The sequence below is a fragment of the Saccostrea echinata genome, unplaced genomic scaffold (assembly GCF_033153115.1).
Source record: "Saccostrea echinata isolate AGI-Se365-2 ecotype Australia unplaced genomic scaffold, CSIRO_AGI_Sech_v1 ptg000001l, whole genome shotgun sequence".
In the NCBI taxonomy this organism is placed as follows: Eukaryota; Metazoa; Mollusca; class Bivalvia; order Ostreida; family Ostreidae; genus Saccostrea; species Saccostrea echinata.
This window is the reverse complement of record NW_026889750.1, coordinates 34,256,340-34,275,947: the sequence shown is the minus strand read 5'-3', so window position 1 is coordinate 34,275,947 and position 19,608 is coordinate 34,256,340. Positions and strand designations below refer to the sequence as shown.

The following is a 19,608-nucleotide window of genomic DNA, read 5'->3' as shown; positions in this document are numbered from 1 at the left end:
TCAAAATGTTAAAATATATTGCACTCGATATTGCAGTATTGCATTCTTACAGTTGCAAAGACAAGTCAAAAACAAGATGTTCAACCTGATCATGAAAATTAAATATGAAAACAATAAAGACACTTTCTTTTAGAGTAAACTTCTGCAAGAAAATCTAGGACGTACTACTTAATTTAGTTTGAGTCTTTTTAAAGTGGATTTTCTGCACACTTTAATTGTATAAAGATCGAGCTGTCGGCCTAGATTTCCACATAACGTTTTACAACATAGATACATGTAACTTCCTGTTTAGTCATTTTATTTCACTTTTCTTTATTGTTTTATTGATATATTCAAAGAAAAAACGGAGAAAGTACAACACTCAGATTTTGTTTTATTTGTTTTACAGATTAAGGAGTTTGAAAAAAGTGTATGGCGACCGACGACCGTAAGTAGTTTGACATTTACAGGGATACTTTGTTTATTTCTTGGTCTTTCTGTCTAAGTTGACATAAATTTTCTTGTCTTTAAAGTGCCAGAAGGAAAACCATATGTATCTAAAAGGAAACTCAAGCTAAAACACATAATATATCAAAGTGTGGATTTTTTTGGTTATGAAAGTTTGCTTTAGATCTGTAGAAAGTAAAAAATACTGAGCACATTAAAACAGGAAAAGCTGATCATGTATCGACGAAACCTGTATCCGTTTGGAAATATACTTTTAATACTGTTATATCATTTCAAAATCATCCATAGGACACAGTTCACTGTTGTTTGCAAAGGCTCTTTTGGTATTTTTTTTCCAAACGTGACTGTGACTATAACATTATATTTAGTTGGGGGTGGGAAGTATCTCACATTTAAAATTGGCTTACAAGCTTGAGTGATAGAATAAAATAAATTAACATTTGCAGTCAATTTCACAATGGATCTAATGATCTCTGATTTTGAAAAAATTAAATATATAAGAAATTCTGTTTATGACATCTCTTCCCACTGACTTGGTTTAATCATATACTTTTTTACGTATACTTTCCAAAGGCAAAGTTTTCAGAAGATGGACATAATACTTTTCCTCTGAAGATAGTTTTCACATCATATATGCAAATTTCTCAATTTGAGGATTTTATTATTTTAGGGTTTGGAGTTGCTGCCTCCGATTTACGTGGCTGCACCGTTCGAGGCTTCTTGGATAAGAAGAGACCAAGTAAGTGGAATATGTACGCTTACATACATGTACATACACAAGCAGGTACATTCTCAACCTGCTTCGTCACAAAGTTCAACACAATTGCTCAGGTCGTCATGCATTATGTAAACTGTACTTATAATTGTATACTTTATCACAAATTGTAAAATTTTCAGTGGACAGGATTGTAAAAGGTAAAGATAATGAACATTAGTCAATCTCATAAATCCAGTAAACAAAACGAATCGTGGACAGGGCAAAAAACACGGAACCCTGGAAACACCAGAGGTGGGATCAGGTGCCTAAGAGGAGTAATCATCCCCTGTCGACCGGTCAAACCCGCCGTGAACCCTATGTATTGCTCAGGCAGACGGAGCACTCCGTAGAATTGGTTTTAAAATTGATCGTATTCTGATGATGCTCATATGTTTGAATTCAATTGGGGGGACATAAACACCATATAGGTGGAAGTGATCAAGGAATAAAAAAGAATATATGAAAATATGGTTCCAGCAGAAAATGTGTGTAACTATATTTTTTTTTATATTTGTAAGGCTCATTCTTACAACTGTACATGTATGTTTTTTTAAGAAGAACTTGATGATATTATACCACATACATGTATGGTAATCCAGCTCAACCTCGCAGTTCCCTTTCTAAGGATAAAATGTTTCAAAATCACTTTTCAGTTTTAAATACTTTAGAATAACAGTCAAAGGAAGTGAACTTCACCTAGAATAAATTATTTACTCTACCTATAGTGGATTCTAAGACTTCATAAAAAAATCTAACAAACAAAAATACAATGCAGGGTCCTATTAAAGTTCAACCAAACACTTAGCTTTACTAACAAAATGTTAACTGACATGAAGGAGAAACAAAACATTCAAGTGGTGTTAACCAATATGGATTCTCAAAAACTCCAAAGAACCTGAAAAATATAAGAAATCACATTTTTTTTTTCAAAATCGATAATATAATAACTCATTGCATTACAACCATTCCTTATGATAAATTAAAAACCATGTGATGGTACATTTTGTTGCCCTGTACCTACTGTCGCCTCCGACAATACCTAACTACCCTCACTGCATATTTGCTGTACACACTCACTGCACATACATGTATTGCCTGTCACGGGAAATAGGTACCATCATAGACCAGGCTTTTGACATCATCAAAAACTCTTATGACAACAAGGAAATTTTCGTATCTTGAAATTGGACATCTTCAAAATAAGTTTTCTTGAAAATTATTCTGATTCTGCACACAAGTTCCCTTACTTTGATAATAACAAGATGTTTGAATTCCTCATGAATAATATCTATGTAGCCTTATCACGTCTTACAACAATCTGTTGGGATACCCATGGGCGATGGACACTAATTTTTCTCCTTGATTAGTCGACCTATTTTTGTATTGTCATAAAGAAGAAATCATTCAAAAACCTTTTCATAGGAAGAGGAAGAGGAAACTTCTTGTTCAGACTTTCAGATCGACATTTAGATATATCGCCGAAATTTTATTAATAAATCGTAATTTTTACTCATACGTCAACTCGATATTTCCCAGTGAACTAAAAATAAAATTCACCATAGTATCTACCACATTTGTTTCATATTTGGATGTTCTGTCGACTTATGATAATGGGATGACTTCAGTTTTTCCATCTCCAACTTCCCCTGTTTATGTACAAGTACTGTTACAGTAGTAACATTCCATTATCACTTTCATATGCTCTTTCTGTCTCGCGGCTGAAAGGGTATGCAAGAGTATGCATTTATTTTAAGTCGAAGGCAGGCTTCTGAAAAATAAATTGATGTTGCTTGGCCTTCAACAGTCTCGAGCTCGTTTTAAGTCCTAATTTTGCAAATTCTGTAGTCGTTATAATGACAATTTACAAATACATCCGATCTTTAGGGTCACATGTTTCTTACGTGGTTTTCCCTGTGTTTTTGTCCTGTTCACAATTCGTATTGTTTGCAGGGTTTCTTTTCATTGTCTTCAAATTTTACAGGAAGCAATATGTGTCACATGTAGCTTTGAACTTTCAATTTAAACTGCAAATGAAAAAAATTGCAAGAAAGTTTCACGTTCACAATTTGAAGCTTGACTTTCTAAACGTTTATTCGATTTTTTAATGTCACAATCTAATTTAGAAATTTTAATTTCCAAAAAACATGTCTAAATATTTAATAAATGTTGGAATGAAATATATTTTCAAGCATAGACTACAAAGTTTGTGCATTGGCACTTCATGGAATATATAGAGGATATTCAATGTTTTGTAGATGAATATGGAATTTATTTCACGAGTGGGACAGGATTTTTTGATATTTTCACGAGTGCGAAGCACGAGTGAAAATATCAAAAAATCCTGTCTCACGATTGTTTATTACATTTTCTTTGATTTTCCCTTTGCCTCTGTCTTTTCCTAACACAGTGTCATAGGCCTGACGTCATAGTTGAGCGGTTGAGACGTCATAGCTTAGAAGTTGTGTGTCAGATTGAAAACATTACATAGCATGGATTTTAGCAATATATTTAGGAAGAAATTTGCAGTTTTAGCTCTATCAAGATGCTTAGTTACTATCTCTATCTTATGACAGGCCAGAAATTATTTTTTTACTTACTTTGATATCCTTTCACACTGTGAGAGAATATCATTTTTGGTATCCTTTCACACTGTGAGAGAATATCATTTTATTCAATGAATAAATCACAGTATTTCACTGTTGAAAATGTAATAAATGACTACATCCAATCTAACTCGTTGAATAATCTGTATTTCAATGTTTGGTGTAAGTTTTTTTTTACGTACATAATGAATACCTACTTTTTTTCCTTTCTAAAGTATTTAATCAAGTACATGGCGGTTTCAGACCACAAGAAGGTTTTATATATTAAGTAATCAATTACGCCACATATTAGGTAATCACTGTTTACATATCAATCATATTCATAATTCGACTTCATTCTGTTGTGAATTTTTGATACAGATAATAAGAAGTTAATTAATAATTTTATGGATTTCTTGACCAATTATTACATAATTAATTACAAGTAATTTCTATAATTAAAGTCACATTAGTGGCAAAGTGCAACATACCTAAGTGTTTTGTTGTTTATGAAAAGCGGTTTCTCAAAATTCTGCGATAGTACAATAACTGTGAATTGGGTTCATGACAGTACACGGAAATGTTAAAGAATGAGAAGTTCCACAGATTAGTTATTTTATCAAACTGAATTTGCATTGGCAATTGTACATAAAGTATTTTCTTGAGTTTTTTTTTTTTTTTTTTTTTTTTTTTAACACAACTTTTTCCTTTTAGTAATTACGAGTTATTTTATGTTATGATTTTTGTATGGTACATGTATGTACACCCATCCAGGTAAAATTAAAAAAAAACAAAAGAGTATATGCACGATGGCAATAGCTTACACAAAGTAGTGTTTAAATAAAAGTTTATTGGGGTTGCAATGTGCTTGGTAAATACTAAACCAAAGACTTACAGATACAGTTAATGAAGGAGTAGTTATTTGTTCTGGGTGTAGTTATTTGTTCTGGGTGTAGTTACCTGTTCTGGATGTAGTTACTTTTCTGGGTGTAGTTATTTATTCTGGGTGCAGTTATCTGTTCTGGGTGTATCTATTAGTTTTGGAATACATGCTTTTGTAATAGATTTGATTTATTATGAAATGAAGTATTTTCTTTACTTTAAACAAATACCGTATTTAAATTAATTATGAAACAAGAGAATAAACAAACAGAAAACTTAAGCTTCATATAAATGTTCAGAATGTTCGATGTATTACCATTTCAATATGTCCATAAATAATCATATCCAAATACAAAAGCATTTTTGTTTACTTTAGGTAAGAAACTTTTGTCAGTGAAATACCAAAGACGATGGTGTGTCCTGCACGACTCCACCCTGTACTACTTTTTTGACCCCAGGGACAGAAGACAAAAGGGATCCTTCTCTTTGATAGGCAAGTTATGTAATTCAACTAAGGAGTAAAAAGTATCAAAATAAGGATTACATCATCCAATTTTGGCGGTCCTTAACCGAAATTTCTTATCATCACAACTTATGACAAATAGTACTTGAATATAAATTTTAAAAGTTTATTATAAATATATTTTTTATTTCCTATCATTAAATATTGCAGGTTACAAATTTTGGCATGGAGGAACAGAGAACTCTTTTTCACTGGTGGCAAGTGGGAAAAGAACGTATGATGTAGGGAAGACAAATCTTTTTTTCTCTGTACAAATTTTCTATCCGCCACTCTAGAAAAAATCCTTTCTTATTTAATATCGATTCCTTCATTCTTAAGCTCTTCTGGTCGAGGACCAACAGAGTGTGAATTCTAAGTGTCTTGCTTTTGTCTTTTCATGTTCATTTGTTGGTAAAAAACGTTGCCCTTTCAGGATTTGTTTGATTTCAGTATTTAGATAGGGAAGTAACTTAAAAAAAATCGAAAGTAGTCCTGTTTTTCAAAGAATATATTAGGTGATATTTTAAAATTCTACATTTTAGTTCATATGTCCAACAAGTGAAGACTTCGAGAAATGGAAAGCTGGAATTCTAGCAGTAACAGAAAATGTCCGTAAGTATTTAAATTCTGTATAATTCAATTACGTGTGTAGATGTATTTAAATAGGCTGGGTAGAAATCTAAATCACAAGGTGTCAAATCGAACATCCTATTCAAATAATCATTTTATATTTTCTCCAGTTTTTTTTAAATATCTTTGTTCAAAAGTGTTCTGGTTAAGTTTTCACACATAGTGATAATTAGGAACTGAGATTAACCAGATTTACTTGCACAGGTCATTTTGAATAGATATGAATATCGAAGTTCAAAAATGTAATAATTATATTTGTCAATTTTGAAAGCTCTCGGACACGAGGTATTTGTAAACAAAAAGTCGATGCATAACAATATTACCTCCTCGCCTACAACAAACAAAAAGACTTTAAGAAAAAAATCGTTATCACGTGAAAGTTCGAGTGACAGTACAGACATGGAGATCCCCCCGTCACGACCCCCTCCTGTGACAAGACCCCCAAAGAGGCCACCGATGCCCCCGGTACCAAAAGCAGGTAAAAATTATCACTATGAGAGCAATATTTTCTAAATAAAAACTAACTTGATGATATTTATTTTTTAACAAGCAAAGAATACAAACTGGTTTTTACTTCGTTTTCAGGGAAAACCCCCGTTACAAAGAAGCAGTCAGAGCCTTCTATAGATGTATATGCTGCAGTAAACAAGTCACAGCTAAGCAGATCTAATACTGCTATTCCAATTACTACACCCAAAACAAATGGTCAGTTTTCATTTACTCAGAGTAATACATTTGTTAATTTTTTAAACAAACGATAATAATACATATATTTATATTAACAATACTAATAAGGATGATAATAATTATAATACATGTAATAAAAATAATAGTTAATAATAATAATAATAAGAAGAAGAAGTTACTTCTTTTATAATTAACAAATTAACAAATGTATTTTATAATCCACTTTAACTGCAGAGTTTGACTCGGACCATATCTTTGTAAGAATGCAAAATGTGTAACTATATTATTAAAAAATAAAAAAATAAAAAATATTATTAAAAATTTTATAATTATTATTGTAACTTTTAAAACAATGTTTTATACACTTTCAAGAGGAAAAAATCAACAGCAGACCTGTTTGAAAGATTGTCTATTCAGAACATATCATACATGCAAAACTACATGTATAGACTCACCACATGCTTTGTATATAGGCTATTTGTGATAGCTGTAATACTACTGATGGATACTATTTTGAGCAGGGTTTCTGAAAGACTTTAAGTACATAATGAAAGGAGTGTTGACAAGAACTTAAATATATGTATCATATGAGCCGTTTTGGTCTATTTCAAGTATGATAAACTAATAATATGTACATAAAAGTACCGTTTTAAAAGATAATGACTGAAAATTAAAATCTACACCAAATGAAATAATTGAAGAAGGAAAAATGACACGATGGAAATTGACAAAAAAGCTTTTTTATGCTATGTCCTATCTATAGCTTAAAACACTGTCGTTACATACGAAGAGATGAAAACATTGTAATAAAATGAATTTTTTGTTACAAAGGTGTCTACATACATTGTATGTCTTTTATAAAGATTCATTTCATTCTTAGTTCTCTAACTGAGTAATGAATCTACAACTGTTTATTTGTTCAGAAACAGATGATCTTGATGATTATGACGTGGTAGAAAATCACATGCTACAAAGTGACGTCAGTAAGTTTATTTTAATAAAAATTAAAAATTGAGTATTCTGGAGAGACAATCATTAATACTGTAATGTTGTAGCTCCGCGTCAGATCGATACCAGCGTTTAAAACTGTTATTGGTTATTGATATGCAGTACAACAGTAGATGTTTTGACCTTTTTACAATAAATTATAGGTTCGGCTCTTAAAAGAATTTATACGAAGAGTTGTGTTAAACCCTTTAATAGCTTTGTCTTTCTATGAACGGTATCACAAACTAAGTTTAAGTGTGATAAGCTGGTCAAAGACCTTCAAGGTGTTCTTAGCAAGTCTTCGAAATTAATTGCTAGCGCGAGAGAGTGAGTCCTCATCGCTTTTGTCCGAGGTTAAATCTGAATTTGGAACTCAAGCTATGGATAGTGAAATATCGTTAAAGTAAAATAAGATTTAACAGGAGCATTAAAACTCATTAATTACCAATCAAATGTTGTAGACATAGATATCTGTAGGTCAGATTAAAGTAAAAGCATTGGATACCAAGCATATTGATGAAGCAATATACCATAAAGTCATGTTTGGTTTGAAAACCATAATGATTTGATTAAAAAATAAACAAATCTAACTTTGTCCTTCTGTAAACATGCAGACGAGATACAGATGGACAGACAATTTAAAGACAAAGGAATCCAAGTTTGCTTGTGTAATATCCTGTTCGAATTTCGAATTGTACGATAAATATCATTCTAAAGGGTTTGTTTTTCTAATCTCATGTACTAAAACACTTTTGTTTATTATGCTCAGAAAAAGATGATCTTGACGATTATGACGTGGTAGATAAACACATGAAACACAGTGACATAAGTAAGTTAGCTTAGATAATGAAAAGTGTAGATCTCTTTTGTAAGACAACTTCTACAAAAACTTTAAACGTTGAAAGTTCTTGCCAATACTGACGACATTTTTGCACTGAAGGCACGGACTCGGACGATGAGATTTATGATCGTGCTGGCGACCCACCAGAACCAGTGTATTCTTTTGCTAGGCAGCACAGCACTCAATCTGTGTCCTCGTCAGGTAAACAGCCTGTGAGAACACTAAAATATGCTCTTATATATACCTGCTACGCTTTCAGAGCTTGCTTTTAATTTGCTTTTAACATGGAATAGCGCACGAGTTGTGGAATTGCAAATGTCATAGTTGGTGTTCGCATCGTTTTTCGGATGGGAAAAAAACTTCTAGATTTATTGCCTTTGAACAAATCAATCCAGGGACGGACGCCATTTGTGCATAATGATTGTGACTTTTGTACTAATCATGAAATGTTTTACTTTTAGTTTGGAACCATCTAGAGGATGTGAAATTAGATTTGAATGCCTTAACTTGGGTCTTACAGGGCACCTGGTCAAATTATTAAATTTTGTAACCCCTAAATAAGGTCGATCCTTCGAAAATTAAAATATTTAAAAAAAAAAAAATTATTAAACTCCTGAAAATCTAACAGCCAAACTTCTAATTATCTCCATCTACCAAATTTGAGACTGAGACATTATGATCTTTGTCATTCGTTATATCATGTATAGAAAATGAAGAAATGTTTTTCTTTTTCAAAATCGTTGTACTTTATTAACATATACTACATGCAGTCATTGCATAGATAAAAAACAACATTTTTTTAAGTTTTAAGATAAAATATGGAGATAACGAGCAGTATTCAACAAGCTCATAGTCCATTTAAACAATACAAATCGGGAGCAGAGCAAATACGGACATCCAAAAACATCAGAGGCGGGATCAGGTGCTATGGAGGAGTAAGCAAATCCTGTCGACCGGTCACACACGTCGTGTGCTCCTTGTCATGATAAGGTAAACGGAATAATACGTAGAAACTTGCATAAATAAATTAAGGCCTTACAAGTCCTTTTTTCAAAATTTGAAATAATATGTCAAAATGTTGAGCCTAGAAGATAATTGCCAACTACACTGTAATAACAAAGCTGTATGACGGAATGATTTCGGCTTTTCCGTCCTCAACTTTTCTTATTTATGTAGCAATATTCCAACATCATCTGCATGTGGTGTTGATTCGATTTACAAGAGCATACTCTGAATACGATCAATTTTTAAAATCGAGGCAAGCTACTAACATCAAATAAGTTGATGTTCCAAGGATTTCCACAATTCAGTTTAAAATAAGCTCTTCGCACATTTCACGGTCGTTATAACGGTATTGTTTGTAAACACAACCTATCCTTGGGTCGTATTTTGTCTGACATGTTTCAAGCCATTTGTTAGGTCATTGCTTTTATACTAAATTTGACCGCGGTGTACTCCATCTACCTGATCAATGCATAGCGCCTAAAGCGGGTGTGAGAGGAAGCTTTATTACGACGTATTATCAATTAACAATAGTTATTTCCATTCAAATGTCGACACGATATATCCAAGTGAGCTTGAAATAAAAGATACCGCAGAGTCTGACACATCTGTTTCATATTTGGATATTTTACTAGAAAAAGACGTTAATGGTAATCTAACAACAAAGCTTTATGATAAATGTGATGACTTTAACTTTTCAACTTCCCTTACTTATGCAGCAATATACCCTTATCACCTGCATATGGGGCGTATATCTCTCAGTTGATTCGATACGCAAGAGCATGCTCTAAGTATGAACATTTCTAAAACGAGGTAAGTTATTGAGAAACAAGTTGATGAAACAAGAATATCAACAGTCTCGTTTAAAGTCATCATTTCAATGTTCGATTCAATGACCTTGTAGCAAATACAATCTATCATTAAGTCATATGCTGATTGACGTTTTTCATACTAATTGTTAGGCCATTATTTACACACTGAATTGTCCGTTATTTACCGATCATGAAAAAGAGCACACGGCGGGTTTGACCGTCACCGGTCGGCAGGGGATACTCACTCCTCCATGATACCTGATCTCACCTCTGTTTTTGGAAGTCCGTGTTTGCTTTACTCCCGATTTGTATTCTTTTATTGGACTTTGAGCTTGAATACTATTCGTTATCTCCATATTTCATTACTCCTCCTAAGTGTTTTCATGGGTCCGTTATTTTTTCCCTGTTCACGATTCGTTTCGTTTACTGGATATATTTGATTGATCACAGTTCGTTATCTTTAACTTTTATATGATACAACGGGTTCTTGGGAAGCAATTTCAGTTTAGGTGGGCTCTACCAAGCAAAAATTCATTGACAAGCAAAAAAAAAATCATCAGGCGTAATTATTGAGGGGGCATATTACTAGTAATACAGTAGATTTGTTTTCTATGCTATATATCCCCACCCCGGCTTCTTCGGCCAAGCACAAAGTTACTGATTTATTTCTTATAAATTCCCTTTCTCAACTAGAAATATTTTCAAATTTCTTCACGTACTTGATAAAGAATTTCATAATTATGAAGATACTTGTCTGTATTGAGATCAGATTTGTGGGCATGTGGAGGTTTAAGTGAAAAGAATATTTAGGTGGTAAGTGGCCATCAGAAGGATAAGTGTGTTGTGGTGTAGGTGGAAATTAGGTGGATAAGTATATTGTGGTTGTCTTAGTTTAAATCCAGGTTTGAATGGGTACATTAAGTCTTTTGTGTGTGAAATTGAAATATGGCGGATGAAAAGAACTTAGGCGATAATGGAACTTTTTTTGTGATGTTGCTTGCATGCAAAGCTTTATATCGTGTTTATATGTACACTTTTGGATTATGCACGATGGATTTCCTTTAAGAAACTATACGATATTGTGATCATCGTTCAGGCCTTTGGACCTCAGCTTTATTGAAATAATCATTTTTCAATCATAGCAGTTCTGTACACATGTATCCATCTTACATACGACTACGTGTATTCATATTTAAAATTGATAATTATAAGTTCATTACAAATACTTCAATACATTTTGCCATGGATTTGCACCGTTAGCATCTAATAACAATGACAATTATAAGTAGCTATTACATATACAATATATTTTAAATCTAAGGTGGAAAGAATGCTACCATAACTGGAAATACATGTATCCCTAAAAGTACATGTATGTTTTTGTCTTTCAAACTTTTGACAAGCATACACATGTACATTCTTTCTGCATTATATTACATATAATATGTAGTCTTCGTGATTTAAACAAAGTTAAAGATGAATTCCATTTTCTATTATAATGTAATCTGTGTAGGAACTGTCACTATACGAGGGTCGTTCAATAAGTAATGCAAAAGGTCATCAGAAAAAATAAATAAATAAATAAGAAAAGCACTAAAAGCAGTTCCTTTATATATCTTATCCTTCACAGTATTTCCTGTTAATCTTTACACATGTCCCAAGTCTCTTTACCCATAACCGAAACACCTAACGCATACTCTTCTATGGGGTAACCCAAAAGAACTGACGGACAGCACTCCCAACGACAGATCTAAAATAGTAGCGTCTTCCTTCGCTGGCTTTCTTGGGTTTTTGGAATTAAAAAAATTGAATTCAAACATGCTTTCTCGTCAGATTTTTCTTGAGTGTTAAGAATAAAATGTCACAATGATTGAGACATAGCAAATAAGGGGGATAGCTACATGTAAGCCCTGTAAACGTTCCACTCTTCAACATTTGCTTTACATCTCTATGCCTGTGACAATATTACAGTGTATGTACATTATAACTAAATATAGTACCCATTTATTATGTACATCAGCGGCCTCAGTAAAATAGAGTCTGATTTTGTACAGCACCTAAGCGATATAGATTACATGTTTGCCGCCATTTGTAAACCATGACACGCCATGCTGTCTTGAATAAACACTCCAATCTCCTTACGAAGACATACTATGACATTGATACATGGTGTCAGAAGTAAAGTGAGTACCGAACTTCGTTTTAATTAACGTGATAGTGTGTTAATTCACAGTAAATAATTGTTTCTGGAGTGCAAAACGTGCTGGACCGAATTTCCTCGACTAGTACGTCCATGTTCCACGTTAGTGCAAATTATACAAGTTGTAGCGAATGAGTAGTGAACCCAGAGACGTTAGTGAATATATCAGATACCTTTACGGAATGGAGAATCAAGCAGCAGCGCCGGCATCGGTCATGCAAAGCCACATACCGCTCCCGCCAAAATTAGAGTTGGCCGGGAATATCGCAGAGCATTGGAAAAGTTGAAAACAGGTATGGGATTCCTATGTCATCGTGACGGGACTTTCAGACAAAGCCAACGCTTACCAGGTAGCAACTTTTATTACGTGTATTGGCCCTGAAGGCCTCGAAATCTATAACGGACTTCCATTTAAAGATGAAAATGAAAGGAAAGACTGTTGGCAGTTGTAATTTGACTCTTACAAATCCAAAAAATGGGGAAACATTCAAGGAGAACTTTGTTGTTGTGAGCAGTGGGTTACACCCTATTTTTGGCTCAAGCACAAGTCAGCGAATGAACTTGATTTCAGTCCAACATGAAATATCATGGCTATCGAGAACCCTAACACAAACAGTCACCTTGATATGGACACAATTACAAAGAAATTTGGAGAGATCTTTACAGGAAATGGATGCTTTAAGGGTCCCGTGCATCTAGAAATAGACAAGACTGTCCCACCTGTGAAACTACCTTTATGCCGTGTCCCAGTTGCAATCAAGCCACTTTTGCAACAAGAGCTGAAAAGACTAGAAGGACTACAGGTCATTGAAGCTGTCAACAAGCCAACTGACTGAGTGTCTAGCCTACTAGCCTTCAAGAAGCCGAATGGAAAATTACGCATCTGCATCGACCCAAAACCTTTGAATAAGGCTCTCCGTCGAAGACACTATCTCTTACTGTGATCGAAGACGTCTTGCCTGATCTAGCAAAGGCTCGCGTTTTCACTGTGTGTGATGTAAAGAATGGCTTCTGGCATATGGAGCTCGACGAGCAGCCCAGCTACCTTACAACTTTCGAAACTCCGTTTGGACGTTATCGTTGGCGCCGCCTACCTTTTGGCATCTCTCCAGCGCCTGAGATTTTCCAGCATCGCTTGGAACTAGCCATACAAAACTTACCTGGAGTCAAAGCTGTTGCTGATGATATCCTTATCTATGGAGAAGGAGACAGTGATGCAGAAGCCACATGCGACCATGACCAGAAACTTGTCAGCTTTTTGAACCGTTGCCGTGAGCAAGGAATCAAGTTGAATAAAGTTCAAACTGCGATTAAAGGAAATGCCATATATAGGATATGTTCTAACCCCAATGGACTCAAGCCTGACCCTCGTAAAGTACAGGCTATTATTGAATTTGAAACCCCTAAGGTTGTTTCAGGTGTGCAGAGGTTCTTAGGACTTGTGAACTATCTGTCCAAGTTCATGGACAAATTGAATGATATGTGTGAACCAATTCGTTCCCTTGTCCACCGAGATGTAGTTTGGCAATGGACGCATGAACATGAAGAAGCGTTTCGTAAACTTAAAAAGACAATATCGCAAACACCTGTTCTACGATACTTCGACTCGAAAGAAGAAACCACACTTCAGTGTGATGCATCAAGCACAGGACTTGGCGCATCCCTCTTACAGCAGGGACAACCAGTCGCTTATGCCAGCAGAGCAATGACGCCTACAGAACAACATTATGCTCAGATTGAGAAGGAGCTTTTGGCTGTCGTATTCGGAATGGAACGATTCAACCAATACACATACGGCCGCAAGGTACTTGTGGAAAGCGACCACAAACCACTTGATTCAGCGCCAAAGCGTCTACAAGGTATGTTTTTACGACTCCAGAAATATGACATTGAGATCACATACAAGCCTGGCAAGAAAATGTATGTGGCAGACGCATTGTCCAGAGCACATCCCAAGAGACAGACTACAGAACTCTGCACAGAGGAAGTATTCAAAGTATTTGAAGATATCAACATGGTGGAATAATTACCTATTTCACAAGCAAGGATGTTGAAGATACAGCAGACAAGTGACATAACACACGACTTACTTAAGCAGACTATTCTAGAAGGAGGGCAAAGAACAAGGAAAGTGCACCAGCTGAAGTGCACCCATACTTTCATGTGCGAGACGAACTATCCGTCAAAGATGGTATTATTTACCGTGGTACCCGTTGTGTCATACCGAAAGCATTACGTGCCGAAGTTATGGGAAAGCTTCACCAGTCACACATTGGAGCAGAAGGATGCCTTCGTAGAGCTAGAGAGTGTGTATACTGGCCGTCCATGAACTCTGAGATCAAAGATCTTGTCTCAAAGTGTGAAACTTGCGAACTTATGAACCATCACAGCAAAAAGAAACTCTCATCTCGCACGAGATTCCAAACCGCCCTTTGTCTGTTGTAGGAGTAGACCTCTTCCAATTACCAGTAAGTGATGACCAATACCTCGTCACAGTAGATTACTACAGCAATTTCTTCGAAATTGACAGACTGGTGTCCAACATCTCAGCTACCGTGATCAGCAAGTTAAAACAGCATTTTGCTAGACACGGAATTCCTGACAAAGTTATCAGTGATAATGGACCCGAATTTACCTCCCAGCAGTTTGAAAACTTCAAAGTCAAATGGGAATTCGACCATAAAACATCTAGTCCGGCATACCCAAAGTCGAATGGAAAAGCGGAAAATGCCGTAAAATCTACAAATCAGCTTATGAGAAAAGCAAAGCACAGTGGACAAGACCCATGGCTTGCGGTACTTGACTTTAGAAATACACCAACACAAGGAATCGGAGAAAGTCCAAGCCAGCGACTAATGAACCGCAGAACAAAGACATTGATGCCACAGAAAGAAACATTGCTATCACCATGTGGTAAAAAAAGATAACATCTTGAAAATGAGGAAGGAAAAGGACAGACAAGCTCGCTATTACAACCGTACAGCAAAAGACCTGCGCGATTTACAACCAAGTGACACAGTGCACGTGAAGCCATTACAACTGAGAGAAAAGGAGTGGAAGAAAGGAACAATCATCGGCAAAGAGGGAATGAGATCGCACAACATACAAACACAAGACGGGACCTATAGGAGAAACCGCTCTCATCTGAAGGCCACTCGTGAGAAACCAAATGACTTTTCTGTTATTCCTGACTACACAACTCCGAATGAACAGTCAGTCGATCATTCCAGACAGACTGTTCTGTGTGGGAGCCGATTTCTGGACCAATTTCTGAGACCGCCAAAAGTGATCGAACTCTACCTTACAAACCGATAGTCGTTTCGAGCCGAGATGTGCCACTGAAGCTCGAGGAACCCCCAACCACTCGTTCTGGACGCATTGTTAAGCCGCCACAATATTTGGAGAACTATGTGCAGGCTGTGTTTTATGTGTAATGAACTGTTTCAGTATTATTTTCATAGACTAGTCAGTTTATAATATTGTTGTTATTGAAATTTCATAATCTTGTAATCTCATTCTTGTTTAGTGTTTAGATCCATTAAAGGATTTTTGTTTCTTTTTTTTTTTAAAAAAGGGAGACGTAATAATCATTACAGTGTACATTATAGCTAAATATAGTACCCATTTATTATGTACATCAGCGGCCTCAGTAAAATAGAGTCTGATTTTGTACGGCACCTAAGCGATATAGATTACACGTTTGCCGCCATTTGTAAACCATGACTTACCATGCTGTCTTGAATAAACACTCCAATCTCCTTACGAAGACTTACTAAGATATTGATACAATGTCTATTTGCAGCAGCGTTGTCGGCCACAAAAAAAAAACACCCTGGGTACTTGTATTTGAACTTCTCTTATAGATCACTTGCTTATCTTTCCTCAGTACAATTTTAATACAAACGCTATCATTGATGGTCCTTCCTTTGAGTCTAGGTACACGACTTGACCTTTCGGAAAAAAAAAACAAGAAAAACCTGCATTAGACCTGTTTGGAGCTATGGGTTTTCTTATATGCATCTTTAAGGAAATAATGCACTCATTTGACAGAAATATTTTTTTAATTCATAAATGATTTCTCGTCAGAACTCACAGAACTCAATCAACAGTTGTAATGGTGAAATGTTTATTGCCTTAGCAACTCTCTCACTGCAAGGTTGCCAAGAAGATGAGATGAGGGCTTATGTCAAAATTGCTTGTTCATCACAAAAATCGCTGAAGAATTAAAATGAAGATAGTGCTTTGATATCTGGAAAGACTAGTCTTTCACGTAGTACGGTGTTCAGGTGGATTAGAAAATTCAAAAGTGGAAAGGGGGACTTTCGTGTAAAAGACTGCAATCGATCGAGATGTGTAGGGACACCAAAAAATATCGATGCTGTGAGCAACATGATATTTGAAAATGCCAGATTTACAGTGATGTGCCTTACCAGGGATTTATACAAGATACCAGAGGATGTTATATACTATATAATCCTATTGGAAATCACTAGCATTGCCAATATTACAATTTTTTGATGTCTTCATTTTGAGAACAGTTTAAAAATCACAAGATAATGATAATTGATTAATTCGTTGTATATTACATGTAAGAAGAGATACAAAACAGCTATTCGAGCAAGGTGTCGTCGTTTTCTAAATCAACTGCTTCCACATTATTATGATATACCGTATATTCGGCATTATTTATGGAACGACCCTCGTATGTTTCTGCAAAATGTTAAAATTTTAAATTTTGACAACAATGATTTAAATGCTTTATTTAAGAAATTTAAAAAAAAACACATGCATGCAATAAAAATGTTTAATGCTAAAAGTGACTTAGGCCCGATGGGTCGTGTGTTTATATATGCTTGTTTGTTTTATGAATGTAAAGTTGATGTTTACACATTTTAATATGATAAAAAAGCTTATTACAAAAATGAATGTAAAAAATGCACTCATTGTATTTACGTTTTTTAAAATTTTCTACAGTGTGTATAAGAATATTTAAGGAATAAATTTAATAACTACCCAAGTTATACTGTATAACCTGGGTTGGGAGAGTTTACGCTTCATAAACCGTGGTTTATAAAACATTAACTGTTCCAAACCAGGTTATACAAGTATTACTAGGGTAGCTATTAAATTTATTCCTTATAATTTAATTTTCTATCATTAAGTGTAACTAATGTGACAATTTTCCCTTCAATAAGAACTTCAATTTCTTCAAATTTTAAATGTAACGTCAAGCGGATTTAAAACTTTTTTTAACGTAAGTCATCGTGGCGTAGGCAACACAGGTTATACAATATAAACAAATTGTTTTATTCAATCAAATGACGTGTTACAACTAGAAATAAATTATATTCAGATATTACAATACTTCATATTTCCAGATTCTGAGGTGGATTATGCTAGGGTAAATCCACGCAGTTCAGACCTAGATGACTACGCAAGTACCACCGAGATCCAAATGCTTCGGCGTACCTCGTCTGGTTATGACAAACCATATGAAATTGAAAATCTGAAAAAGGAGTCCGATTTTCAAAATTCCAGTAATAATATATATTTTCATTAAAATTAAATATGTGTTGAATATGTCTTGGATTATATTTTGGTCAGTAAATAATAGCAGTAATAAGGGTTGTGTGGTGTGGATACCTACTTTATTTGTAGTACAATAAACATGATCATAGATTATCTTTATTTATATGGATTACCGTTTAGAAAAAAAAAGGTTAGGCCACATTGTTAATATCCGTTTATATTTTTTTCTTCTTCAGATGAATCATCATACCTAACTAGTGCTGATCTACATGGTCCAAAAAGTTCTAATCATTCCCCAAACAAACAAATGGAATCCAGCATCGCATCACTGTTGGGCCTAAAACTTAAGGGTGAAAAACAAACAATATCATGTGACGCAGACTTTGATACATACGTGGAATTCATTGCAGAGGGTGTGAAACAAGCTCCCTCATCTAAAAATAGCAAGTCAAAAAAGAAGCGTCACATTGAGGAGTCCGTCTTGAATAGTGTCCCGGAGGACCCGTACATGGAATTTGTTGGGGAGGGAGGACTAGGTGAGGAGGGAGAGGAGGAGGAGGATGAAGACGAGGCTTTCCAATCAGAGGACTCTTCTAAAGATAGTGACATTGTACAGACCAAGAACACAAAGAACGAAGCCAAACAGAAGAAACCATTGTCTCAGATTCATTCATTACAATTAGAATTAAATACCAAACTCGTTCAGCGATTACAGGGGGCAAGACAAGTCACATCACCAGACAAAGAGCCCGATGTCTCTGGGGAGGATGAACCTTTGTATGAAAACTTCTTAAAGATAAACTCTTTGGAGACACGGAGTCTCCCACGTGACATTCTGCCTGCATCTCCGACATTACAATTACATAAACGGAAACAGTCGAGTTTTGAATCCAACAGTGACAGTTCTAGTGAAGATGAATTCCCTCCATGTGTTTCCATGTCACACTAAAGTAGAAAATTACACGCAACTTATTTAAATGAAATTGAAGCTAATGTAAAAGGATGCAATGTAACTGTACTATTTACTTATACAAAATCGTCCCCAAGAAATAATAATCTTACTTTCAGTTATTGGTATGTTGGAAATTGTCTACAGTAATTTTTACAGAAACTGGCATGTTGAAGTCACATTCAAGAGTTGCCTTTCTTAAAGCAGTGTCTAGAATGGAGAGGGGTCAAATATCAATGAAAGAATTGCTGAATAAATGAATGGAAAATCTTTTCAGAGAGGTGTGGTAATGAACATGTATTTATATTATCGGGTAATTGCCAGACGATAATGTTTCCTTTGAAGCATTGTAACACAATTAAGACCATAGTATGATAAGCGAATGGCTTACAGATATGTACATTTAACTCAATGGTGATTTAAATAACATTATACATTCACATACAATGTATCTCTTCTCTTTTTTTGTTTTTCATTTACTAATATGGTGAATTCATGACCGTCGGAAACACAAATTCTATTTAAAGTACATTTCCCAAATCACTAGTACAAAACAATCGGAGCAACCTTTTGATTAAGGAGACTGGGGGGGGGGGGGGGTTCAACAAATTAACCATCAGATATAACTTAATTTTTAGCTCTACTGGTCAGAGACCAGAAGAGCTTATGCGATAGTAAAGTGTCCGTCCGTCTGTCTGTCTGTCTGTCCGTCCGTCTGTAAACAATTTTTTAAAATGCTTACCCTCCTACAGTTTTAGTCTGATTTCAATATAACTTAGCACACTAGTAGACTACACTAAG

The 19,608-nt window shown here is 34.9% G+C and overlaps 1 protein-coding gene across 2 annotated transcripts; it reads left to right on the top strand.

Annotated features, from left to right (window-relative positions):
• The first annotated feature begins 383 nt into the window (after positions 1-383).
• On the top strand, positions 384-19,254 carry LOC133178634 (uncharacterized). Of its 2 annotated transcripts, none has more exons than XM_061313370.1 (12): positions 384-427; positions 1,118-1,186; positions 5,045-5,161; positions 5,342-5,412; positions 5,713-5,782; positions 6,072-6,278; positions 6,386-6,505; positions 7,417-7,470; positions 8,244-8,303; positions 8,415-8,516; positions 17,708-17,866; positions 18,095-19,254. In XM_061313370.1, the coding sequence occupies exons 1-12, from the start codon at positions 412-414 to the stop codon at positions 18,805-18,807; spliced, it is 1,758 nt and encodes a 585-aa protein (XP_061169354.1). In that variant the 5' UTR covers positions 384-411; the 3' UTR covers positions 18,808-19,254. The 2 variants fall into 2 exon arrangements, with proteins under 2 accessions (XP_061169354.1, XP_061169346.1); XM_061313362.1 differs by having other exon boundaries at positions 7,411-7,470.
• Positions 19,255-19,608: the final 354 nt, after the last annotated feature.

Coding starts and splice junctions, on each gene's coding strand:
- LOC133178634 (XM_061313362.1), top strand. Junction 5,413..5,712: donor GTGGGAAAAGAACGTATGAT/GTAGGGAAGACA, acceptor TCTACATTTTAG/TTCATATGTCCAACAAGTGA. Junction 6,506..7,410: donor TACTACACCCAAAACAAATG/GTCAGTTTTCAT, acceptor TTATTTGTTCAG/AAACAGATGATCTTGATGAT.